This window comes from Ictidomys tridecemlineatus, chromosome 4 (genome assembly GCF_052094955.1).
Source record: "Ictidomys tridecemlineatus isolate mIctTri1 chromosome 4, mIctTri1.hap1, whole genome shotgun sequence".
In the NCBI taxonomy this organism is placed as follows: domain Eukaryota; kingdom Metazoa; phylum Chordata; class Mammalia; order Rodentia; family Sciuridae; genus Ictidomys; species Ictidomys tridecemlineatus.
Genome location: NC_135480.1, coordinates 179,592,713 through 179,620,705, shown reverse-complemented (window position 1 = coordinate 179,620,705; position 27,993 = coordinate 179,592,713). Strand labels below are relative to the sequence as shown.

At 35.3% G+C, this 27,993-nt stretch overlaps 1 protein-coding gene across 1 annotated transcript in view; it reads right to left on the bottom strand.

Moving 5' to 3' along the window:
- The window catches only part of Tmeff1 (transmembrane protein with EGF like and two follistatin like domains 1), a 90,179-nt gene that overhangs the window by 54,038 nt on the left and 8,148 nt on the right, over positions 1-27,993 (bottom strand). The window contains exons 2-3 of the mRNA XM_078047879.1: positions 14,286-14,395; positions 4,644-4,773 (exon numbers count right to left, since the gene is read on the bottom strand). Coding sequence (XP_077904005.1) covers positions 4,644-4,773; positions 14,286-14,395 — 240 coding nt within the window. The remainder of the gene's footprint in view (positions 1-4,643; positions 4,774-14,285; positions 14,396-27,993) is intronic.

The following is a 27,993-nucleotide window of genomic DNA, read 5'->3' as shown; positions in this document are numbered from 1 at the left end:
GAACATTGATGCAAAAATTCTCAATAAGATTCTGGCAAATCGTATACAAAAGTGTTATCAAAAACATAGTACACCACGATCAAGTGGGGTTCATCCAGGGATGCAAGGTTCGTTCAACATACGGAAATCAAAAGATGTAATTCATATCAATAGACTTAAAGAACCATATGATCATATTCAACAGATACATAAAAAGCACTTGACAAAATATAATAACCTTTCATATTCAAAACACTAGAAAAACTAGGGATAACAGGAACACATTTCAACATCATAAAAGTTATTTATGCTAAGCCCCAGACCAACATCACTCTAAATAGAGAAAAACTGAAAACATTCCCTCTAAAAACTGGAACAAGATAGGGATTACCCTCTTTCACCACTGCTATTTAACACAGTTCTTGAAACACTGGCCAAAGCAATTATACAAATGAAAGATATTAAAGGGATTAATATTAAAGATATTAAAGAAGAACTCAAATTGGCACTATTTCCTGACAATATGATTCTCTACCTAGAAGACCCAAAAAATCCCAGCAGAAAACTTCTAGAACTAATAAATGAATTCAGCGAAGTAGCAGGATACAAAATCAATACCCATAAAACAAAGGCATTTCTGTATATCAGTGACAAATGCTCTGAAAGGGAAACGAGGAAAACTACCTCATTTACAATAGCATCAAAAAATAGGGGTTGCGACTGTGGCTCAGCAGTAGAGCACTCACCTAGCATGTGTGAGGCCCTGGGTTCGATCCTTAAAACCACATATAATAGATAATATTTATTTATTATTATATTTATTTATTTATTATTAAAAATAAATAAATAAATAGATAGATAGATAAAATACTTGGGAATCAACAAAAGTAGTAAAGACCTCTACAATGAAAACTACAGAATGCTAAAGAAAGAAATTAAAGAAGATCTTAGAAGATGGAAAGCTCTACCTGGTTCTTGCATAGGCAGAATTAATATTGTCAAAATGACCATACTACCAAAAGCACTCTACAGATTTAATGTAATTCCAATCAAAATCCCAATGACATTCCATAGAAATAGAAAAAGCAGTCATGAAATTCATCTGGAAAAAAGAGAGATCCAGAATAGCTAAAGCAAACCTTAGTAAGAAAAGCGAAGCAGGTGGCATCACCACACCAGACCTTAAACTATACTACAGAGCAACAGTAACAAAAACAGCATGGTATTGGCACCAAAACAGACTTGTAGACCAATGGTACAGAATAGGACAGAGACTATCCCACAAAATTACAGTTATCATATATTTGACAAAGGTGCCAAAACCATACCATTGGAGAAAGACAGTTTCTTCAACAAATGGTGCTAGGAAAACTGGAAATCCATATGCAACAAATGAAATTAAGCCCCTATCTCTCACCTGCACAAAACTCAATTCAAAGTGGATCAAGGACCTGGAATTAAACCAGAAACATTACATCTGTTAGAAGAAAAAAGTAAGCCCAAATCTCCATCACGTCAACTTCCTTAATAAGACTCCTATAGCATAAGAATTAATATCAAGAATCAATAAATGGGATGGATTCGAACTAAAAAGCTTCTTCTCAGCAATAGAAACAATCAGTGAGGTGAATAGAGAACCTACTAATTGGGAACAAATTCTTATCACACGAGATAGAGCATTAATCTCTAAAGAACTCAAAAATCTTCCATGTATGTATTATATGTCAAAATACATTCTGCTGTCATGTATGACTAAAATAAATAAATAAATAAAAATAAAAATAAATTGTATGGCAAAAAAAGAACTCAAAAATATTAACACCAAAAAAACAAATAACCCAATCAATAAATGGGCCAAGGAACTGAACACACACTTCTCAGAGGATATATAATCAATCAACAAATATATGAAAAAATGTTCAACATCTATAGCAATTAGAGAAATCCAAATCAAAACTACTCAAAATTTCATCTCATTCCAGTCAGAATGGCAGCTATTAAGAATACAAACAACAATAAGTGTTGGCGAGGATGTGGGGGAAAAGGCACACTCATACACTGCTGGTGGGACAGCAAATTGGTACAGCCAATATGGAAAGCAGTATGGAGAATCCTTGGAAAACTGGGAATGGAACAACCATTTAACCTAACTATCCCACTCCTTGATCTATACCCAAAGGACTTAAAAACAGCATACTAAGGGCTGGAATTGTGGCTCAGCAGTAGAGCGCTCGCTTAGCACGGGCGGGACCTGGGTTCGATCCTCAGCACCACATAAAAATAAAGGCATTGTGCTGTGTCCATCTACACCTAAAAAATAGATATTTTTTTTTAAAAGCAGCATACTAAAGGGACACAGCCATATCAATATTTATAGCAGCATAATTCACAATAGCTAAACTGTGGAACCAACCTAGATGCCCTTCAGTAGATGAATGGATAAAGAAAATGTGGTGTGTGTATGTATATATATATATATACACACAATGGATTATTATTCAGCATTAAAAGAGAATAAAATCATGGCATTTGCAGGTAAATGGATGGAGCAGGAGAATATAATGCTAAGTGAAATTAGCCAATCCCCAAAAACCAAATGCCAAATGATTTCTCTGATTTAAGGATGCTGATCCATAATATGCTGTAGGGGGGCAGGCGGAATGGGAGAATTAAATGAACTCTATAGGGCAAAGGGGAAAAGGGGAGGAAGGGAACGGAGGGGGCTTGGGGTAAGAAAGACAGTGAAATGAGATGGTCATCGTTACTGCAAGTACATGTATGAAGACACAAAAGATGTGACTCTACTTATGTACAACCAGAGATATAAAAAAGTGTGCTATATATGGGTAATATGAATTGTAATGCATTCTGTTGTAATATATAATAAAATAATTTTTTTTTAAAAAGATAAGGCTTAAGTCCAATCTTAAAGCATAAGAAAAAGACTTTTCAAGTAAGGAAAGGAGAATGATAATTCACACTCCTGAAATAGGACCTGTTAAAAACCAAATGATAAAACACTGGCTCACTCAGCAAATAACAAAATCAATATAGCACCTCATAGTTAGTTTGTTCAATCATTACTTAACAATCCCAGGAGATGATATCTATTTAACAATTTAAGAAATTGGGGCTTAGAAAAGGTAAGGTTATATGAAAAATAAGAGTTGGGGTAACTTTAAAGTCAGGTCTTTTAACTTAGTTCAGTGCTCTATCCAATATATCACTGTGGCTCCTAATATTTAACATTCACTACCCATTCAAAGCACTTGGTGTCTTATACACATGCTCCTCATAAATGATGCACAACTAATTTAGGATTAGAAAGAACTCCATAATCCTCCTTAGTTTCTAGACTAAACCTGTAAAAAAAAAAAAAAAAAAAACATAGTTAAGAGAAGTATATAAAAACTACACCAAATGGTAGTCTCCTAGCCTAAGATCATAATAATTTCTTTAAGTACCTAATTAGTGAAAAACTATGGTCTTGTCCAAAGAGAGGTCTGGCCTTTACCTTTGCCTTCCAATCTATCTCTCTTCTAGGGGAAGGTGGCACATCAGGACTCAGTGTGGGGCCAGACACATGTAGTAGTCTTGAGTGTGGCTGTCCACACTAGAAAGACCAGCCATACAATTTAGTGTAGGGGAATTGGGTCACATGGTATTAGCAAACTTAGTCTCAGATAAAACACATGAACAATCAATGACACTTGCTTAATGAAGCCTCAATAAAAACCAAACACTGAGGCTTGGCAAGCTTTCCTGGTTGACATATTCCACACATAGTATCACACAGTGAGGCCAATAGTTAATACAGTTCAAGACTCCATGGAGAGAGTACAGCCGCAAGCCCCATGTTTGGAACATTCCCGAGTCTGCCCTGCGCATCTCTTCCTTTGACTGATTTTCATATGCCTTCTTGCCTTCAATAAATCATAACCATGAGTATAATAACTCTTGGTAAGTTCTAGCAAATAACTGAGCCTGAGGGTAATCTGGGAAACCTCTTGAATTTGGTGTCGAAAGTGAGAGTATGATTGGCCCTAAAAATCTTTACCTTTAGTAAAAGGGAGAACTTTAACATAATAGGAAAAGAAAGTAAATGGGGATAACATCAGTCTCCACCCTTCCCAGTCATTTCACATTATAATTTTAATAACAATACCTCCCCTGCATCCCTACCCTCAATAAAAACAGCAGAGAGAAGCTAACATTAATACTTCCCAAAATCAACTACACCAATTCCAGAAAGAGGAAGTAAATATACACAGCTTGGCAGCAATGGGTGGCAAAGACAAAAGGAAGAGCTTGAAAAGACATACAACCTAAACCTAAAATGTTTCTCATGGTTTTTTACAGTTACTCCTCACCCCCACAAAAATGAAAATTTTAAAAAGGCCATCAACAAGATACATTTCATGTCTGTCTAAGGTTCAAACCCTAGGGCAAAAGATGTGCAAAGTCTTCACACACACAAAAAAAAAACAAACCTCAAGACATAAAAACACTAAAACATAAACACACTAAGGTTAAAAGCAATGATGTGAATGGGGGTGAAAAAGAGCTCCCCGCAATTTTAGGAATCTCTCTCTGGAAGGAATTTTCCTTTTGGCAAATATAATGGAACCAGTTCTAACATTTACTCAGAAGAATGTCATACATACCAGAATAACATGGTCCTCTTGCTACTACTGTTATCTCTTTCTGGTGCTTACAAGCAGCCCTTCTGAGAAAGCATTCATTTTGGTAAGTGTCCCCATTTGATCCACAGACGGGAATATAATTTGTATGGCACTGCAAATGAAACAAAAATAAACACTCAGAACTAGGCATGAATATTAATAGTTTATTTCACATTTATGAATGCAATACCATAGTATTATGACAGTCTACTACTGAATAGTTTGTTCTTTTACTTGGTTTTTTTAAAAAAGAAAAATTATGCTACTTCTTCATTCCTTTTTCACATTCATATTGAAAATACCAACTATCTGTAAAAATGAGACTGAAAATCCTTATGCTATCTACTTCATTAACTTGCCATGAAAAGCCACTGAGATAATAAGAGGAAATTCTTGACAATGTTTGTAAAGAGCAATAGGTTAGGTAATGTCATTTTAGTATTACCAAAATTCATTTCTTTAATACTTCTATAGTAGGGAAGTTCCAAACTAAATGCTACAGAAGATACAAAGAACTATAACATGATTTCTGTTCCCAGAGACCTTATACTCAATAGAGTCATAAAAATATGAGAGAAAATGCTGCATAGCTAAATCATAATCCAAATTAATAGGATATACAAATAGAATATACATCTTTATTCTCATGTATACCTAGTAGGAAACTACTTCAGATTCTTTTAATCCAAACATTTATTATAAGCAAATAGAAGTATCTGACTGCTGTGCTTTCTTCTAGTATAATCATCTGCATTCATTTACATGTTTGCCTAGTGTTGTAAGCTAGAGTACTCAAAAAAAAAAAAAACCTCTTCAGAGAAAGTGAAATGTGAACTGGGCCTTGAAGGATGGGTAGAAATAAGAAAGATTAAGAAGAAAAAGGATGGGCTGGAGTTGTAGCTCAGTAGTAGAGCACCTGCCTTGCACATGTGAGACACTGGGTTCAGTCCTCAGCACCGCATAAAAAATAAACACACACACACACACACACACACACAAAAAAAAAAAAAGTCTAAATGAATAGTTTTAAAATCTGAGGGAAAAATATGATGCAAGTTTTAATTACTTAAAAAAAGAAAGAAAATACAAATTAATAAAGCAACAGACCAGAGAAATGAAGTAAAATTTATAGAAAAAATACAAAATAGCCAGTTAATATACAAAAAAGCACTAACATTCACTTGCAATCACAGAGTTATATACTAAAAGTGAAACATTCTTTTTAACTTAATGTCTTTAATACTATTTAAAAATTTTTCAACTATGTGAGCATTCCAATACACCAATTATAGTCATCTAAATTGGTTCAACTTTGGGGGAACAACATTCAACAATATGTTTCAAAAGTTCTAAAATGGGAATGCAGTTTTTGTTCCAGAATTATACATTTAAGAATCTATCTAGGGTTGGGATGTGGTTCAAGCAGTAGTGTGCTTGCTTGGCATGCGCAGGGCACTGGGTTCGATCCTCAACACCACATAAAAATAAAATAAAGATATTGTGTCCACCTAAAACTAAAAAATAAATTTAAAAAAAAAGAATCTATCTAGGGGCTGGGATTGTGGCTCAGTGGTAGAGCGCTCGCCTAGCACGGGCGGGACCTGGGTTTGATCGTCAGCACCACATAAAAATAAAGGCATTGTGTTTAAAAAAAAAAAAAGAATCTATCTGAACGAAACTTGTAGACAAATATTTATTACAGTCTTTTCAAACAGAAATTTGTACTATCCAACCTAAGTGTCAAATAGAGCAATGTTTAATTAAAACATTGTATTTGTTAAGAATACTGCAGTTATGAAGATTTAATTTTTAAAAAATACTGTGTGACAGAAAAAGCTAATATCAGGTTAGGTGAAAAACATATATATAACTTCTGGAAATTCTGTGCCATTTTTAAAAGTATTATCTATCTGTGAAACTAAGTGCAAAATTCTAAAAATAATATACTAATATAAAATAAAATATAGCAAGAAACTAAATCACATATCTTTCAATTTAGAAAAGATGAATGTTTAAAATAAATTCTGGAAGAAAATATCAACAACAATTTTTTCACATTATGTCTTTATGTTTTATTTCTCAATTTTTCTGCAATTAAGATTTACTATTTTTTTTTAATTTATCAGAGATTTATTTATGAAACATAAATACAGCATAATATCACAGGTCAAGCCCTGGTAAAAACAATTTCTAACTAATAAAATTAAGTTGATTTTGTACACATTCAAAATCAGCAGAATCCTACATCAACTTTTATTAAAATTAAATTTTTACTTCAGGAAATTTCGTGTAGAAAATGCAGTAATATCATATACAAATAAGTCTGGTCTGTCATACTTTATCCCAATAAAGATTTTTATTCTAGCATCCAACCATACTTCTACATCTTTACTTTCATGTACACCTGGTAGAAAACTGCTTCAGATTCTTTTAATCCAAACATTTATTAAAGCAGATAGAAGTATCTGACTGCTGTGCTGTCATCTGGTATAATCATCTGCAAGCATTTACACTGTAAAATATTTATATTATTACAAATTATTTTTATTTTTCTCTTCTATTGGAATTAGGTATCATATTCAATTCTTTAATCATGTTTATGAAGGTTACATTATATTTAAGGGTAATAAAGAAATTAAACAAATTTTTTTAATTGGAGTTGGACACAATACCTTTATTTTTATTCATTTATTTTTTTTAATGTGGTGCTGAAGATCAAATCCAGCATCTCACATGTGCAAGGCAAGCACTCTACCACTGAACCACAGCCTCAGCCCCAAAACAAAATTTTGATTACTAAAAAAGAGCATTAAATCTGATAGGGCTGACAATCTTCACAATTATTAAACAGTACTTATCTAGAACAATCACTGAACTACAACTTTAAACATACTAACTTAAGTATCCCAATAACCATGTGAAACACATAGCTTAACACAGAGCTAGGGCTCTGTAGTCAAAAGTACCTGTGTCCAAATCCTGCCCACCATCCATGTGACTATGAGCTAGTACCAGAATCATTTTTCCATCTGTACAAGGGTAATTATAATAGTCCCTACCTAAATAAGGTGGTTTTGAGGATTAAATAAGAGAAATCTACCAGTAGAATTTATATCTAGCCATGGTAAATTCCCAATAAACATTAACTATATCACAGGTCAAGCACTGGTAAAAACAATTTCTAACTAATAAAATATTTTAAAACCAAGTTGATTTTGTATACATTCAATATCAGCAGAATCCTACATCAACTTTTATTAAAAATTATTTTTTATTATTATTTCAGAGTCTAAGTATTTGCCCAGGGTCACAGCTAATAAGTGAAAGAGCCACAATTCCTCATAACTCATATACTTTAACCATTACATACTCAAGTTAGCCAGCGAGATCTCACCACAGAGCTCTTGGAGATAATGAGCACGGGACTTAATGTCCCTGAAATATAACTTCACAAGCATATCCTTAGGGTGAGCCCGAGATGGCAGAAGCAGACCTGCTATTCCTGGGTCATTCTAGTTTCTAGGAGTCATTCTTGGTGATCTCTCAGTATACTTGTGAACAAACGAGAAGATATCTGGGAACTTCTGATTTCTGCACAGGTGTTGGAACCTATCTCTAGGTTCCTCCTTGTTGGGGGAAAGAACCCTCCTCCATCACTTCTCTTTAGCCAGAAGAGCATGATGATACTTCCAGCTATGTAGTTTAGAACGATGCAGCAGTACCCAGTCTACAGAATCAAGTCATTCAAGCATTTATTGTGTACCTACTATGGGATGGAATTATGCTGCATGTAATCAAAACATAATAACTAGATTATCTGGGCACAGTGGCTCATGCCTGTAATCTTAGCTATTCAGAGTACTGTAAGTTCAAGGCCAGCATTGACAACTTTAAGAGACCCTGTCTCGAATTAAAATTTTAAAGTGGGTTGGTGGGGCTAGGGATATAGCTCAGTTGATAGAGTGCTTGCCTCACATACACCATGCCCTGGGTTTGATCCATAGCATAACCAAAAAAAAAAGGGTTGCAGATATAGTTCAGTAGTAGAGTGCTTGCCTAGCATGTGTGAGGCCCCTGATTTGATTCTCCACAAGGACCACAAAAAAATGAATAAATAAAATCATATTTTATGACAGGTAATTTCATACGTCAATTTGACTGGGACTCAGAGTGCCCAGATTCAAAATTATTTCTGATGCAACTGTGAAGGTACTTTCAGATATTATTACCATTTGAATCAGTGCACCAAATAAAGCAGACTGCATTATGGGTAAGTATTATCCAATCTGTTGAGGACCCAAAAAGAACAAAGTGGCAGAGAAAGGGAGAATTCTCTCTGCCTGGCTGCTTAAGCTAAGAACATTGGTCTTCTGGTTCTCAGGCCTTCAGTCTCAGACAGGGATTTATATCATTGGATTTTCTGGGTCTGCAATGTGCAGATGACAGACTGTATAACTTCAACCACCATGATCAAATAAAACAGATCCTTGTAGTCTCTTTCTCTCACTGTCTCTCACATTTCTCGTGTGTGTGCGCATGCACATAAAACTCCAGCTAATACAAAGGTCTAAAAAGAGGTCATGGCTCTCAGCAAGAACAGACACGGATAAATTCAGGAGGAAAGACACATAGTCCAGAGAACTGTGTAAAGAAGAACAAAGAGAAGAAAGTCATAGGTGATAAGTTTTCAGGAAAAGATGCAGTATTCATCATTTTTCTTTGTATAAAAATGACTAAACATGGCTTTGTTTAGGTATGTGGTAAGATAACAGCTGTTATTAGCAGACTGAAAACAATTTTAGACTTTTACATACAATTTTGTCATTACCTGTTAAAATGTATTTCAATCCTGTCCCAGAAAGTTTTTATCAGCACCAAAAGCATGCTAAGTCATGAGTTGAAATGTTTAATGTGCACACTAAGTCATTGTTTTGAAGCTGGCAATATCTAAAGTCTAGCTTGAACAGATTTATAAACTATGGGAAGGCACTGTGGCCAAAAGAAGGCTTTCTCAGCAAGAAGATCAAACTATGGATATGTAAGCCCTGAGGCTGTGTGCTCCTACAACCAAGAACCTGCCTTTAAACATCTTTACATCTAGTCTAGGACCCAGAATAAAGTAAATATTCAATAAACACCCACTGATCCTAGCTCCTAACTTATATTTCCCTTTCCTGCTCTGCCACAAGAATGCAAATGATTCAAACATGGGCTAGGGATGGGGCTTAAGCGGTAGCGCGCTCACCTGGCATGACGCAGCGCTGGGTTCAATCCTCAGCACCACATACAAATAAAGATGTTATGTCCACCGAAAACTAAAAAATAAATATTAAAAAATTCCCTCTCTCTCTATTTCTCTCTCTCTCTCTCTCTAAAAAAAAAAAATGATTCGAACAGTTTCTGGGAGGATTTTCTCTATTCAAATTTGTTTTTTAAAAAAAGGCTATTTCTTTATTAATCTTAAAACTTTTAGCCAGGCACAATGGTGCAAGCCTATAATCCCAGTACTCAGAAGGCTAAGGCAGGAGGACCTAAAGTTTGAGCCAGCCTCTGCAACTTAGCAAGACCTTGTTTCAAAAAATAAAAAAAGGGTTAGGGATGGAGCTTGGTGGTGGAGCACCTTGGGTTCAATCCCCAGTACAAAAAAAGAAAAAAAAAAAAAGAAGTTTCAGAGAAAGACTTTCAAAGAATGAAGAAAATCAGAACCATAAAGACAAAAACACATAGATAAATATAATTTTCACAGAAAAACTTATACTTCTTTATGTCAAAAAAGTAAACAAGATAAAAATAAAACAATTATTATTTATCAGCTAAAAGTAAATCATTTTTAAAAAGAAAAAAGCAGAAAATAAAACTAGGATAACTTCTTTAAAATATGGAATCTTTTTTTTTTTAACAACCTAAATAAACTGTATTGGAATAGTCTCTAAGGTAAATACTATTGAGTAACTTACATACTTAAAAGGGGAACTAAGATCATATATGTTTGTATAAACACAAAAAGATAGCAGCCAATGTTACCTCTAAGAAGAGCAACTGATACTCTAGAATGGAGACTTTTTTTTCCATTATCTATCTTCTTATATTGTTCAAGTTGTTTACTATGGGTAATATAACTCTTTTTAAAAACACATCAAAACGGTTGGTTCTCATGAGGGTTTCTGAATTAATGGATATAAAATGCTCAAGCACAATAAGCAATATAGAAGTATTTAAATACTGTATTTTGTATAGCATGTACACGTCCATTCACACATATATACATTATGTTTTTACAAATTAACAAGGGAAAAAGAAAATATTACAAAAAAAATAAGCAAAGAAAGCCGGGTACAGTGATGCATACCTGTAATCCCAGCAGCTCGGGAGGCTGAGGCAAGAGGATCAAGAGTTCAAAGCCAGCCTCAGCAATGGCGAGGCGCTTAGTAACTCAGTGAGATCCTGTCTCTAAATAAAATACAAAATAGTGCTGGGGATGTGGCTCAGTGGTTGGGTGCCCCTGAGTTCAATCCCCGGTCCCAAAAAATAAAAATAAAAAATAAGCAAAGAATCTGAAACATTAATTCACAGAAAAAATGGTCAATAAATAAGTGGCAGGTTTTCAACTTCTCTCATAGACAAATGCAAATAAAAAATTGGCGGGAGGCTCGGGAGGGGCTTTCAGATTTACAAAATTTAAAAGGACTGACAAAAATCAAGAAGCTGAGGGGAGAATGAAGGAACTTTGGTTTGTGTGGAGGGGAGTGAGGAGAGGGGAGGGGGCTATGGAGGTGGGAAGGACAGCAGAAAGAGACAGACATTATTACCCTATTCACATGCATGATTATACTACTAGAGTGACTCTGCACCATGGACAACTAGAGGAATGAGAAGTTGTGCTCCATTTGTGTACAATATGTCCAAATGCATGCTATTGTAAAATAAATTAATTATTAAAAAAAAAAAAAAAGAAGCAGCAGCAGCTGAGGGGGAGACAGGAACTCATATATTGCTAATTGGTGAGAATGTTAATCCTCTCATGAACATCCCACTGGTCCATTAGATCCATACTAAATTTAACCCAAGTAAATACTTAAGACAAGTAAGAGGAATAGCCCCAGTCTTTAGCAATGTAAAATAGCTAAAACTGCAACAAAAATACCTAAAATTTTTCTGGCTTCACAAACCAGAGAATAGAGTTTGGGGTAGCCAAAACTACTAGAAAATAAAAAGGAGATCCCAGTAAGTCTCAGATTCTCTGCATAAACTCAGAGTTTACCAACTCAGAGCTTGGCCAACACTGAACCATAAACAGACAAACTGCTATGTAGTTCCACTAATGCTAAAAGAAATGATAGTTTGTATTGCTACCTACCACAGAAAGGACAGAATCTGCAGTTGGAGGTCAACCAAGTCAACTACTTCAAAAATAACAATACTAAGGACTGGGATATAACTCACTGGTAGAGCACAGCTCATCCAGCATATATAAGGCCCTGGGTTCAATCCCTAGTAAGGCAAAAAATAAATAAGTAAATATATATAAAAATTCTCAAAAAAAAAACCCAGAATTGAGACATCTAAATTATATCATTTGTAATGTGTATAATAAATTTCAAAGTAGTCTAACACAAAGACACAGCAAAACACTATCCATTGTTAAATGAAAAAGAAGGAAAAATCTAGAGAGATAATACATAAGATGTCCTTGATATTGATTTTAGCAGGAAAAAAAATTTAAAGCAGCCTGTAACATCTAGGCTCAAGTAAAATGTCTGTAATGAATGAAAAGATCGGAAATCCCAGCAGATAAAGAAAAACTATACATTCTAGAATTTAAAAGTCTGGAATTAAAAATTCACCATACAGCAAGAGTAGAGATAACAAAATCAAGCGTTATGGAACCTGAAGACAGATTCATAAAAATTATCCAGCGTGAAAAACAGAAAGCAAAAAACTGGGAAATAAGATAAACAGATTGCCTCTGGGGCCTTGAGACAGAACCAAAAAGTCTAACGTAAATCAATAAAATCCCAGATTAGAAGACAGAAAGGACAGAAAAAAAGTATTTTAAGAGTAATGAGCAAATACTTCCCAAAGTTAATGAATAACATAAATTTATACATTTCAGAAACTCAGCCAACTCCAAGCAAGATAAATTAAAAGGAAAACAAACCTAAGCACTTCATACTCAAACTGAGTAAAAAAAAACTAGAGAGAAAATGTTGAAGGCAAAATATTACCTATAGGGGGAGAACGGTTTGATTTACCATTGATGTCTTGCCGGGTTCTAGAAAAAGCCAGCTTCCACGTTAAGGAGCCCAGGACAAAGAACCAGCATGTCTGGCCAACAGGCAGGCAAACAAGGATCTGAAGCCAGACACAGTTACCATAAGCTTGGAAGAAGGTGTCTATTGCAAAAATACCCTCTTAACACTCTGCAAAACTGAATGTGAAGTCTATTTTGACCATGAAGAACCTGCTGGACAGTACACGCACCTATCCTTCCCCTTTCCTTAAACTCTATAAGTCCTTTAATGAAAATAAACATGACCTGTAATTACAGCAGCTCTGGAGACTGAGGCAGGAGGATCACAACTTCAAAGCCAGATTCAGCAAAAGCAAGGCACTAAGCAAACTCAGTGAGACCCTGTCTCTAAATAAAATACAAAATAATGCTGGGGATGTGGCTCAGTGGTTGGGTACCCCTGAGTTCAATCCTGGTACCAAAAAGAAAATAAACATGATAGTTTACTTTCTGAAGAGAGGTCATACACAATTCTTAGCAATTTAAAGATTCTTATTACAATATCGTAAGAAAGATAGGAAATGTGCCTTCTCTTAATTTTCAATTGATGTGAAGGAAATTACCTAAGATCAGGCAAATTTATCTGAGGTCATAAGGTTACTGGAAATACTAACACTCCTATGCTTCTATTCCTAATTTCCAAATCTTTACCTCCCCCTCAAAATCCAAAATGGTAAGTACATTTAGAATTAGACTATAAGTGAAAAGAAAATACTAGTTCCTTCTTTGTCTCATCTCAAATCCTGAATCAGAAACCATCTTATGAAAAACATTCAGAAACCCTGCAATTTAATTACAGAATAGATACAAAAAGACTTGAAAGCAGCACACTTCATTTCCTTTCTTTTACTTTTTTAGACACTAGAATCACAACACTTAATTTGAGGTTCCACTTTCTAGTCCCTCTCTATCCCTGACTTACCCTGAGGTTCCAAGTCAATCAAATCTTTGGCCTAAAATAATGAGACAGCAAAAAATGAGAATGGGAAGGGAAAGAGATATACTAACAGAAGAAAAGAAAAAAAAGATGCCTACATGTTAGAAAGAGGTTCTACTGCAACCTGCACCTTATTTCCCTTCAGTGACAATTATATCTTAAATTTGAATAGAACTTTAAAAGTTTTTCAAAGCATTTTCATATCTATTATTGCCAGTCTGTCCTCTTTCATTCCAAAAAAGAAGCATGAAAGGTACAAATAACAGGGCTTCGTTTGACAATGAGGTACTGGTAGGCTAAGAACTCAATCTTCTCAGGGGGTCAACGTGTTATAAGCTTTCTAATACAATTATAAAATATGACAAATATAAAAAATTTTTAAGTTTGATTTCCTTACCTGAAATTGGCATGCACATTTCAAACCATCTCCATCTTCTTTACAGACTCCTCCATATTTACACGATGATTCATCACAAACTCTTACATCAGACTCCCTCACATTTAATTCTGCAAGAAAGAAAAAAAATTGTTTTATATGTATATATTTGGCTTTTTTTTAAATCCAGATGTTCATAAACAAAAGAGCAAAGCCTTAAAATGTGTTGGGCATCCCATTCACAAGTATAACAATTAGACAATATACAAAAAGCAAGTTCTATAGAATGCAAAATGTTCAGTACACCCCATGTCAAAAAGACACCCACCCCAAACTTGAAATTTCAGGATTTAACATAATCCCCAAAGGTAAATCTATGGAATATTTCTATTTTGGCTGCCAACTCCTTACAATAATCTTCTTACTATGATTTTAATATTTTAGATTATTTTTCTAGTGAGTAACTTATTTTAAAGGATAACAAATAAAAACAATTAGAAACAATCTTCTCTTGGTAGTAAAAATAAATTTAAATGATCATTCTAGACAAATTAACAATTTTAACTATGAATTATGAAGTGAACTTGGATTTTGTAATATGTATATATACATATGTATATAGAGAGAGAACATTTATGTACACAGAAGAGATTAAAAATCTTCATATACTTAAAACTTAAATGCCTGATTTAAATTTGCTTTACCATAGGAAGCAAGTCAAATCAAAATCATACATCACTCTATGATGATTTTATTCCTGCTCCAATACTGTCAGTCCTGCACTGAAAGCATCATATTAAGCTTTCTCTGAAAGCAAATAAATTGCTTCAGGGTTAGTGCTAAGCTGCCAATCACATGGAATGGGGTGAAAATCTCTACAATGCCATTTTCATATCCTCCTACTAGGAATTTGAGCCACAACAACAAATGCACTTATGCAAAGAAAAAACAAATGATTTTGTTGTTGTTTTAAATCCCACACAGTTGTGATAACATGGATCTGGGAGCAGGGAAGCCCAAGTTCACCTGAGACTACTGGTCAGCAGCTGAGCAACTCAGAAAAGTACAAGGTCTCCTGCATTCTAGGTCTTCATGAAGGTCTGGCAAACATTTCACAGAGTACCTCCAAGATATTCCCCATCCATGGTTATTTTCTATTTCTAGATTTCAAAGTAGGACTCAAGGAATGGGTCAAGTAGAGTCCAGTGTCTAGGGACATCTACTCTAGTGACATTTCATTGACCTCACTGATTCATTGGTTCTCACTGCTCTGCAATGGCGTCTTGGGTCTGCCACTCCTAGGAACTGACAGTCAAGTACCTAAATACACAAGGAATTGACCGGCAACCATAGTCATGTGTGAACCAACCACCCTGAACCAAGCGCTACACTAGAGTAAGCACAATTTACCTAACTGTGGGTTGTGAGGGTTTTTTTGTTTTGTTTTCTTTCTTTTTCTTAAATGGATCTCAAGTGCACAGAATTGAATTACTCCAAGTTCAAGCATCTGCACTTAAAACAAGAGCTAGCTTATACAGCTATTTTGTTATTCTGTTTCACAAACCATTCTAGGTACAGGAGATGCTCTCTTAATTTCTTCTGGTTCTGGCTATGAAAGGGTTAGGCCCTTGGTCCTCCTCTCCCAATACTTGGCTCATTGTCCTGTTTCCCTCTTGACCATATGCTTTAGCTATTGAGGCTCCTGAGCCTCCATCCTAAGCATAGGGGTTTTTTCCTATCTACTCACACTCCTGCTAGGAATTTATACAAGATCCAGTTCCAAACACTATCAAATAAACAGCTTCAGACTCAAGGAAAGTAACTAAATATTAATTAAAGATCTACCCTAGAAAAGAGCATAAAAGTGCATAATATCTTTGCTCAACTACAGATTTAACCAAGTTCAGAGGCCACAGAAATAAGAATTGCACAATTTAACAAATAAAACTTAGTGTATTAACTCTTCTTTCCTTCCTTTAGAGGCCTAAAATTCACACTGGGTTCAATTACAATCTATAACACAATTATATATAAAAGAAAAAACAAGAATAACTGAAGTTTTTAATATTGTCTGAGTCAAGATCGAGCTGAATCATACGTTGCTACCTTAGCTTAAGATTCTTTTGAGTTATAATATGTTCTTCATGCTTTTATTTCATAGTATAGTGGATTGCATGCTAGAGAGGACCCAAACCATCCCTGCCACTAAGATTCACACATTTAGTGACCTCTCAAGATGGCCAGGCAAATGTTTGCCTGAAGGACTAAGGAATATTTTAGGAGAATGATCTTCCTCACCAAAGTGAAGCAGAAAAGCTTGGTCCAATAAACAAAGTCTTGGGCAGGGATCTGAAGCACAATGTGGCATCTATCACTTAGACTGCTCGCCCAGATCAGACCCAGAGCTCATCATGACATAGACAGATGGGCTACAATAAGAAATTAAAGAATGTCTTGTCTGAAGTGACAAGACATAAAGACCTCTGCTTTGATGCTTACATGACAAGTTATAACAGAAGTGAGACACAAGGGGCTGGGACCCACAACCGAGCCTGAGTAACTACAGCATACGTGGCAAAACACAAGGCCAAGAAGAAAAGTAGTATCAGGCCAAGAGTTCCAGTGCTGATAGCTGGAAGAACATGCCAATGTAGGGGCAGCAAACATCACAGGAAGGAAAGGACAGCTGCAACGTGACAGAGGCCCACAGAAACACCCTTCGGAGACACTAAAGAAGGGAGGCATTTATGAGGGAGCTATAGATCTGCTATGGTTTGAATGTGTCCCCCAACAGCACATGCATTGGAACCTAATTCCTCAGGGCAGTCAGTCTAATGGGAGGTGTCTGACTCATGGGGAGGGAGCCACATGAATGAATAATGCCTTTCTGAAAGAAATGGACTAGCTATGTCAGAAATTAAATCCCTTTTCTTTTTTCTGCACATGCTCACATGCCTGTCTGCTTTCTACCATGAGGTAGTACAAGGCCCTCACCAAATGAAACAGCCAGATTTCTCAGCCTTTAGAACCATGAGCCAAAATAAACATTTTTTTTATAAATATATACAATCTCAGGTATTCTGATATAGCAACAGAAATGGACTAAGACAAGATACTATTATCAATAAGGGTAAAAGTTATGAAATTCTGATTACTCTGGCTACTAGTTATATCTTATTTTATGTCTATCTTGCAATCAAATACTGTTATTTTCATGTGTTCATGTGTTAAATATGATTAATTGATCAGAAAGAATTTATTAAGCATCTACAATATACCTAATTACTATGCTAAGAATTTGGAATACACAGGAAAATATATAACAGGAGGCTTATGATCCTGCTACCAAATGGAACAATTAGTGATGATTGCAATATAGTGAATAATTAAGGGGATAAATGGTTAGTACTGTCTATAATTGCTCTAGGAGTTTCAAGAAGTTGAGGATAAAAAGGGATTTGAAGCATAGGGTGCAGAGACAGAAAAGGCGAGAACTTGCATTGACCTTGAAATTTAAATAAGGGTTTTTTTCTGATAATAAAACATAGATAATTATAAAGAACTTAGAAAGATGATTAAAAAGAAAATCATCTTAATTGCCCACAACATGTAATAATAAGATAGAAAAGAGAATTTTTTAATGTACAAAAATTATGTAAGTGAAAGTAGAGACAAAGTAATTTAATAGTATGCAAAAAATAGTATTGATGCTGTGGTTCTCAAACCATGTTCCTTGAGAAAACTGTTGTCCTAGACTAGGATATAAACTTCATTAAAATCAAGAGTTTTATTTGCTCATTTGCAATAAGAAAAAAGCAATGGATTATATATGAATACACATCCAGTATAGCTCCATGTAATGTACAACCACAAGAATGGGAAGTTATGCTCCATGTATGTATAATATATCAAAATACACTCTGCTGTCATGTATAACTAGAACAAATAAATTGATATTTTTAAAGCATTGGAAAAAATGGTCTCATTTCAAGGAAGTTTTTATTTCACTTTTATTTCTTAAACCTTCAATAGCTGATAATACCTCTTTACCAGCTATCAATAAAATGTTCAACAAATAAAGAATATTTCAGAAAAATTCCAACAGTTTTATAAGAACAAGGTCATGAATATACATCTTAAATTCTTAAGTTGTTTTATACTTGTGGCCACCACTAATTATCTTCCTCTTTTTTTTTTTTCTTTTTTTTTTTTGGTGCTGGAGATTTAACCCAGGAGCACTTCACCACTGCACTGAGCTATATCCCCAGCACTTTTTGTTTTTTAATTTGAGATAAGGTCTCATCAAATTGCTTAGGGCTTCGATAAATTGCTGAGGATAAACTTTAACTTGTGATCCTCCTATTGTGAGCCAGGATTACAGGCATGCACCACCACACCCCACTATTCACCTCCCTTGAATCTATCCTCCCCATCTTTCTCCCCAGCTAACTAATCTATACTTCTCAGCCTCCCTAACTCTGTGCCACAGCTCATATATAAGCAGTGTCCCATCCTCTTTCATTCTTCATTTTTTTTCCTGATAGAACATACCTACAATGCTAAGATTGGAATAGATGGAAGCTAGAAATCAAGATGATAGTTCAGAAAGACAGGAGTAGGAGAAGAATCATGGAATCACCATACCTACTGTGGACTCAATCCTCCAAAATTATTGTTGTAGGAAATAAATGAATGATAACATAAAACAATAAAGCCATCATCGTATAAGCCACTGTTGGTCAGGCTGCCCTGATGCAGTGAAACACAATCCACTTATAATAATCGCACACAGATTTAATTAAGACAAACATTTCTAAGTAAGAGTTGACAGAATTTATGCTACATTGAAATCCACATTTATGAATTCATCAAGAGACTTCCTGGTACTCTGCCTCCCAAACACTGTGAGAACCAATACCTTAGCTCAAACTCACTACAGAAGAAATCTATTCAGGGATCGTCTTCTGAATGTTTCAAGTATTATGTACAATACCAGGCATCCAGAGGGCACTCTGCTATCTGTCCATGATGACGATTACATACCTGTCTTCTACAGCCAAAAACAGAAATTCAGCAAAATTGACAAGCCATTTCTAAGACCCTCAAAAGTCAATTCTCCAAATAGAAATATTTTACACAAAGAAGCACCCAGAAGAGTGGCTCAAAACAAAAATATTTTGCTCTGGTTGCAAAATCTGTCCATCAAGCAATTCTCAAAATGCAAAATTTGTCTCAAATTTAATTAACATTTTAAAGCTGGGAAACAATGCACACTAGGGGAAGGAACCCTGCTGACTGAACCTGAGCTGCCAAAATTCCCAAGGTTTGGCACCACTCACTGGGTTCAGGATGCCGTTCAAACTAACACCCAGCAGCCCTCCATCATGGTATGACTTTCTACCACCTTTCCAGTACACAGAAGGTGGTTCTGTTTAGCTGACACTAACTCAGAGCCAAAAGAGAAAAGACATAAGATGTTACAAGAGAATGCAGGGCTTCTCAATCTGAGCACCATAGACATTTGGGGTCAGATAATTCTTTGTCGCAGGTATTCCCTTTGTGCACTAGAGAATTCTGAACATCCCTGGCCTATACCCTGGCCTCTACCCACTAGCTAACACAGTAGGACCACACCAGCTGTGACAAACAAAAATGTCTCCAGACATTACATTATCAACTGGATCACCTCCAGTTGAGAACCACTGCAAACACTGAAACCAAAGGCTTCATATGTTTGATGCCCTAAGACAATCATTACAAGGAAAGAGTCAAATAAGAAGCAATTTGCAAAATCTCAGCATATTTCTACAGCTATTTTCCATTTCAGTGGTGGAATCTAAATATACTGACTTCAAGTTTATGTCAAGCCAAGGTTCAAAGTACAGGCCCCAGCTATAATGGTGCCTTAACTGCAAATAAGCCTGGCTTCCTCTCTCTCTTCCTATCAAGACCTCATGGTCAACAAGGACCTCCTATTCTAAAGGTCCAACACTTTTTTAAGTCTTCAAACTTTTCCTTTTATACATTTTCCAACTTTCTTCTTGCTCTTTCTATAGTAGAAGACATTCAATAATACGCCCCCCCAACACACACACACACACACACACACACACACACTCTTCTTGTTGGCTCATTCCTTTTTCCTCTCCTACTGGTCCAGTCCCTGGCTAAAGAACTCTTAGAGGTTTAGAGGTTGTTTCCACTTTAAGCAACTTTTTTTTTTTTTTTTTAGTTTTAGGTGGACACAATATCTTATTTTATTTTTATGTGGTGTTGAGAATCGAACCCAGTGCCTCATGCATGTTAGGCAAGCGCGCTACCACTTGAGCCACATCCCCAGCCCTGTTTAAGCAACTCTTGAGATCAGACAAATGTTTCCAGCACAAGGAATCCTCACTCTCTAGAACTACCATGAGCACTTTAACTCCAACCAGGGTAACTGTTCTTGAGCTTCAATCTAAGTCATACAGCCTAGTTATACACACTGTATCTGTTGCCATAATTACATGATGTCAACATTTCATAAAGAGTGAAAATAAATTGTTTCTATGAAAACTAAAACTGAAGACTTGGAAAAGGTGAGCTGCTTTAAAGAAAACTGCAGTTACATTTAGAAATCTTCATTTAGAAGTCTTCAAGTTCATTTTTTTAAAAGATCAAAACTGGAATTTGTAAATCAATGCCAAATGTGTTTTAGCTCGGTGGTAGAGCACTTGCCTAGCACGTGTGAAGCACTGGGTTTGATCCTCAACACCACATAAAAATAAATAAAATAAAGGTATTGTGTCCATCTACTACAACTAAAAAAAAATTTTTTTTTAAAAAAAATGTGTTTTAAGGGCTGTGAATATGGCTCAGTGGAAGAGTGCTTGCTAGCATGCATAAGGCCCTGGGTTTGATCCTCATTACTAGGAGGAAAATATATGTATATGTACATTTTGTTCAAAAAAGAGGAAACAATTCAAGAAATAATTCTGCGCCCTCTTTCAAAATATCATTTATTAGATAACTACTTATGCCTGGCACAGTGGTGCACACCTATAATCCCAGCTGCTCTGGAGGCTGTTGCAGAAGGATTAAGAGTTCAAAGCCAACCTCAGCAACTTATCAAGGCCCTAAGCCTATCTCTAAATAAAGTGTGAAAAGGGGCTAGAGATGTGGCCAGTGTAGTTAAGCGCCTCTGGGTTCAATTCCAGGTACCAAAAAAAAAAAAAAAAAAATTTATTTTTAAATCAAAATAAAATGCCACATGCATTTATAAATCATTTTTGTGACTCCCCACTTAACTTTCTCAACCAACTATCAAGAATCTTAAGGGCCAGGCATGGTGGCACACACCTGTAATCCCAGAGGCTTGGGAGGCCGAGGCAGGAGGATTTCGAGTTCAAAGTCACCCTCAGCAACTTAGTGAGGTCCTGAGCAACTTGTCAAGACCCTGATTCAAAATAAAATACAAAATAGGGCTGGGGATGTGGCTCAGAGGGCGAGTGCCCCTGAGTTCAATCCCCAATAACCACCTTCCCAAAGAAAAAAATAATCTTATAGAACCATGACAAGAGGGCTCCTACTGTACATAAAATGTTCTGCCCTTAGCTGCCCATCATGCCATCAACCCATCTTGGTGCTCTCACCGCATTCTCATGCACCCACTACTTCAAGTGTTTAACCTGGCTTCCCCACTCTTATTAAAGCCATGTCATCTGCTTTTGCCAGTGCTGTTTCTAGTCTTCAGGGCACTGCTAGGGAAAGTCCTATAAATTAATAACTCTCTAATGTGGAAATCACCTCTAGTTGACTTCTTACTGTCTCCACATAAGACACATTTTACTTTGTTCTTAAATACAAAATTTCAATGAGTTTATACTCACTGTCTAGATATTAAAAATTTCTGGGGAACCATACCCTTTTCAGAAAAGGACACCAATCTAATCCAACAGGACCAATGCTGAATGATTCCACACCCAAAACAAGCCCAGCTCATTCCTGAACTTGTATCCAATCAGACAAACCAATTCTATGATCTCTATACGAAAAACAGCAGAAATATTTTAAATATTTAAACATTTACAATATCCCTCACCAGGAAATGGTATAGTATAGCCATGGAATATTATACAGCAAGTTAAAGATATGTATCACGACATATAATATTATGAAGATATCAGTGTTAAAAATGAAAACAAAAACATAAAACTATATACATACCTGCAATTAGACATAAAAAACACATGTAAGAAAATCCAGCCCCGAAAAAACAAAAATGGAAACAGCATCTGTATTAATACCAGTTGAACAGCAGGTGATTTTTTTCCTCTTTTCAAGTTTATATGTTGGATATTATTTTTAATGGAGGGGGTGTGATTTCAAATCACTGCTGAGACAGTCTGTTATGTAACACATGCTAGTTCTTCACCTTTTAGGTAATCACTTTCCCTTAGTATTATAATGTTTTAAGGATATAATGTACTTAGAATATGTATGACGCATAACAAAGAATCACTTTCTTTTCCTCATTTATGACTACAACTCCCAACCAATCTGAAGAGAAGCTTTAAGGACAAGAATCACTGAAAATATAATTTGGGGTAAAATTAAGCAATAGATGTTATAAATATTGGCTTCAAGTTCCAGCAAATCAAAGAATTAAAAATTAAATTTTCTTGAGCTGGGGTATAACTCAGATGCATGAGGCTCTGGGTTCAATTCCCAGCACACACAAATTAAATTTTCTTTAACTTGTTCATTAAATTAACCATATTATAGTATTTACCTTCTATAAAGATGTGAGGGAGAAAATAAACTTTATTTAATATTTCATGATACAAAATCAAAAGCAGTTTACATTAATATTAAAAGCATCAACAGCAGTGGTAACTAAAAATTCTCAGCTATATTTAAGGAAAGAAATTTTACATACACCACACAATTATGTGACTCCAATATTTTTTATTCCATTCTGCCTGCTACTGCCAAACTACCCTTTGTTAAACAACACTTTGATCCTGTCAATCCTCCACCCCTACACCTGCTTTCCCTGCTGCCTACACTTCAATTCTAAATGCCTTGTCAGGATGCTTCAGGCAAGGTGACAGAGAGGACAGCTACTGCAGGATCAGATGCAAGAACAGACCTGGATCCCAGATGGAGTATTAAAGGCAGGATGGTTCCAGACGTCTCCAGTCCTAGGGAAAGCCCCAGGAAACAGTGATCATCTCTCCTTCCCTCCCTCTGGTTCGGAATCTCAGGTTCTAACAATAGCTTATCAAACCTGTAACATGTTTCCTTCTCAGTAGATCAATACTGAATCTCTTATGTTATTAAAAATAATCACAAAAAATCCATTTTCTGATATGATACATTGAGATTTTTAAAAGGCAGTATTTTTTATAATATACAACACAAACTTTTTAATGCCCATAAAAAATCTGAAAGATAAATAGATGGATAGCTATCTCACAGGGAATGTAGATCAGTGGTAGAGACTTTGCCAAGCATGGTTAAGCCCCTGGTTTCGTTTCATTATTATCATTTGCAGTACTTTTCCCCAGTACTGCAAATGATAATAATGATTTTAACTTTTCTTCATTATTCTGTATTTTTCTGAATTCATTTTTATGATGATCTTGTAGTACTTTTAAAATTAGATAAACAATTACATGCTGTAGCATGTAAGAAGCTTCAAAGTACTATGCTAAGGAAAGAAGTCAGGCACAAAAAGTCCACACATTTTCTGATTCTATTTATATAAAACACCCAGAAGAGGTAAAGCTTTAGACAGCAGTCTCTACATGATTTCCAGGGGATAGGGAAGAGGGGTAGGACTGATGGTTAGTAGTGACAAGAGATTCTTTCTGGAGTGATGGAAATGTTCTGTAATTAGACAGCACATAGTGATGACAGTTGTGCAAGAGAATGAATGTACCAAAATCAATGAATTATACTTTAAAATGATGAATTTTACACTATGTGAATTATCTCAACTAAAAATAATTTTTTTAAAAAAATCAGACAAAACAATCACAGTATTTATATTTAGGTAAAATTTAACAATAAAGAAGCTTTATAATTTTGTGTTGAAGAGGCTACCCTGGTTCTCTCACTTACCATCTGTGTAACCTTAATAATTACCACTTCTGGGCCCATAGTAATAATACTTCTCTCATAATGCTAATGATCAAATAAAAATACAAAGGTATTTAGAGCAGTGTGTGACATATAATAAGTGCTAAAATAAGTGTTGGCTACTGTTTTTTTTTTTTTTATTAGCATCAATGTTGGGAAAAGGTGTGGAAAAACGAGCACTTTAACCCACTGTGAGTGTACATATTAGCAAACTTCTCATGTGACCATATGTATTGCAATTTTAGTTATCTTTATCCTTTTACCCAACTGTTCTATTTCTAAGAAATGATGATGAAGATAAAAGAAAAAAATACCAAAAAATATACACAAGACTGTTAACATGAAAAACAGGAAACCAACCTAAGTGTCCATGTGTTAGGAAGTAATTAAACAAATTATTGATAAAATACTACACAGATATTAAAGTGTAGAAATACATGTAGGGATATGAAATGGAGAGAAGACTAAGACCCACTGTGAAAGTGAACAAAAGGTTATTAAATTATATATACATGTTTACATATATATTTTAGGATTTTGCAAGTACATTTAACAGGCTTCCTTAATTAACAATTTTTAAAAATTAATAAATGTACCTAAACAAAAGAAGAATGAATGCCTTTTAGGGAGGAAAGAAGAGAAGGAATGGGATTGTACTTGGAATTGGAATAGAGAAAACTACGCTGTATGCATTTTATGAATATGTCAAAATAAACTACACTATTATGTGTAACTATAATGCACTAAACATTTTTTTTTAATTTTTTTAAAAAGAAAAAAAGGGCTGGGGCTGTAGCTCAGTGGCAGAGCGCTTGCCTAAGCACATGTAAGGCACTGGGTTCAACCCTTATCACAACATAAAAATAAATAAATAAAGCAAAGCATGCTATCCATCTACAGCTATTTAAAAAAAAAAAAAAGAATGCCTTCTATTTCTAACCACTTTTCCTTAGTGTCTGCAAGACTAATAGAACAGGGCCAGAACTCAAGGAACTCACCCACAGAGACAAAAGACCATAAAACAACTGGCAAATTGGCACTGGAGAACTTTTTCCTAGAGTAAAAATTGGTGTAATAATCTCTCATCAGACCACATAAATCAAATGACGCTCATACAAAATAGCATTGAGAAACCGTAAAAGATGTTTCTTCCTCCTTGGCTGAAACTACCAAAAATCAAACTTAAAAAGACATTAGTACAACCTTAAACCCCAGCAAACTGTAGTAGTAGAGTTAAAAAAGAAAAAAAAATGCCTAGATTTAATTAAATCGTAATTTAGGAAGTGCTTATGCTTAAACTTAAGAAGCAAATAATAAAAGGTAATACCATCATCAGTAGTATCTAAAAATTTTCTCAAACCACTTTAAAGAGGTAGGCAGTAGAGAAGCTATGAAAAATGAACAGACACTAAATAAATAAATAAATGGACAGATGTAAGACTGAGCTGACTTGTGAACAAAAGAGAATCTAAAGATATCAATTAGGCTGTGAACAACAAAATTGTTAACAGGAACATCAGCAGTTTAGTTTCACTTGCAAACAATATTAGATGAAAACTGATACAGCAAAATAAACTGAACTTCAAAATCTCAAAAGAAGATGTAACCTCTAACAGTAGGTCCAGTACAAGTAGAAAAAAAAAAATCAAAGCAAACAACTAATATTTTTTTAAGAAAGCAAAATTTTTCTGTTATCAAATGAATTTCAGCATAAACATTAAGAGATTACAGAATAATAATCTGAGCCACTTGGGAAACTGAGGGCTGAAGGATCACAAGTTCAAGGCCACCCTGGCTAGGTCCTTTAGCAACTCTGTCTCAAAATAAAAAATAAAAAGAGCTCTGGATGCAGCTCAGTGGTAGCATACCAAAGGATTCAATCCCTAGTACCACAAAAGAAAGAGAAAGAGACATATTACAGAAGAAAATGGCAATTATAGATTGTTTTATATTTTTCCATATTCCTCAATTTTTCTACATAGATTATATACTTTTAACAAAAAAAAAAAAGAAGAAGAAAAAAGTGTATGTTCCCCCCCACACACTTTTTTTCAACCACAGAGAAGAATGAGTATTTGCATAAAAAGTGAGAGAAATGAAGTTGTGCTTGAAAATATAATACCTTCCCAGAGTTTCTGAAGGCAGAATAGAATGTTAAGAGCTTGACAACCTTAACTGACTTTTGAAAAAATGATGGGGCAACTGAGCCATGGAAAATATATGACACTTTTTAAAAATAAATGGACTTGAATAGTAACAAAGGATTTACAATAAATGAAGTCACCTAATAAAAGTATACACTAGGAGGATTTTAAGATTTAAACAGAATTTTAAAATACATGAAAAGTATGCCAAGTTCCTCATACCTCATTTCTCCCATGAGAGAAGCTAATAATAGAATTAATAAAGGAATAATGAAAATAGTTCTGTTAAAACAATGTTTCTAACAATGTGAAAAAGGAGGGGGGAAGAATAAATGCTTGAAGTGACCTAACCCAGCTTAAAAGAAATCGAATTAAAGAACCACAGAAGAGCCAGCCATGGTGGTGTTTGCCTGCATTCCCAACAACTCGGGAGGCTGAGGCAGAAGAACCACAAGTTCAGGGCCAGCCTCAGCAACTTAGTGAGGCCCTGTCTCAAAATTAAAAATAAAAAGGAGCCTGGCAGTAGAGCACACCTGTAATCTCAGTGGCTTGGGAGGCTGAGGCAGGATGATTGCAAGTTCAAAACCAGCCTTAGCAACTTAGCAAGATAGGCTCTAAACAAAATATTAAAAGGGTTGGGGATGTGGTTCAGTGTTTAAGCACCCCTGGGTTCAATCCCTGGTACCAAAAGTAAAAATATAAAGGGCTAGGGATGTAGCTCAGTGGTTAAGCAGCAAACTGGTTAAATCTCCAGTACCTCAAACCCCCCAAAAATGGAGTACCCCCAAAAATAAGGAAAATTAATAGCAAATATGAATTTAAATAAAAATGGTTGGTTATAATTTTGGAAGACAGTAGCAAATGTTGGTGAGGCTACAGAAGAGAGACCACACATACATGACTGGTGAAAATATATGGTGCCACCATCCTGAAAAACAATCAGGCAGTTCTGCAAAATGCTCAAGTTACCATGTGACCCAGAAATTCTACTCCAAGGTGTATTACCCAAGAAAAAATAAATAAACAAACCTTCTAGCTTTATTTGCTCTTAGTTGACTTAAAAATCATTTTTGGAGGTCACACAACTGAGCAATATATTATTACTCTCCCACGAGCTTTGCTTTAGATAACACCTCTGCATGCGGGTTATGATGACAATGGTTGCCTAGGCTACTTCCCAGGGACATCAAGGCTGCTTTTGCTGAAGACACTACCTCTTCATTTGGGCCTGCAGACATCCAACAGGATGACTAGACAAGAGAAACAGGCCTGGCATTTCTGTCTTCATACTGTGTCTGTCTCCTTTGTGGCCCAGGTTTTAGACGCCTACAGCCACCATGACCAGAAACAGAAGACCATAAAAGAAGTGAAAACAGGTGGCACCTGAGTTCCTAGAGGATAACTATTCCTAAAACAGGCATAAATAATCCTCCCCTTTATTAGCCTATCTCCATCCTGGTTAT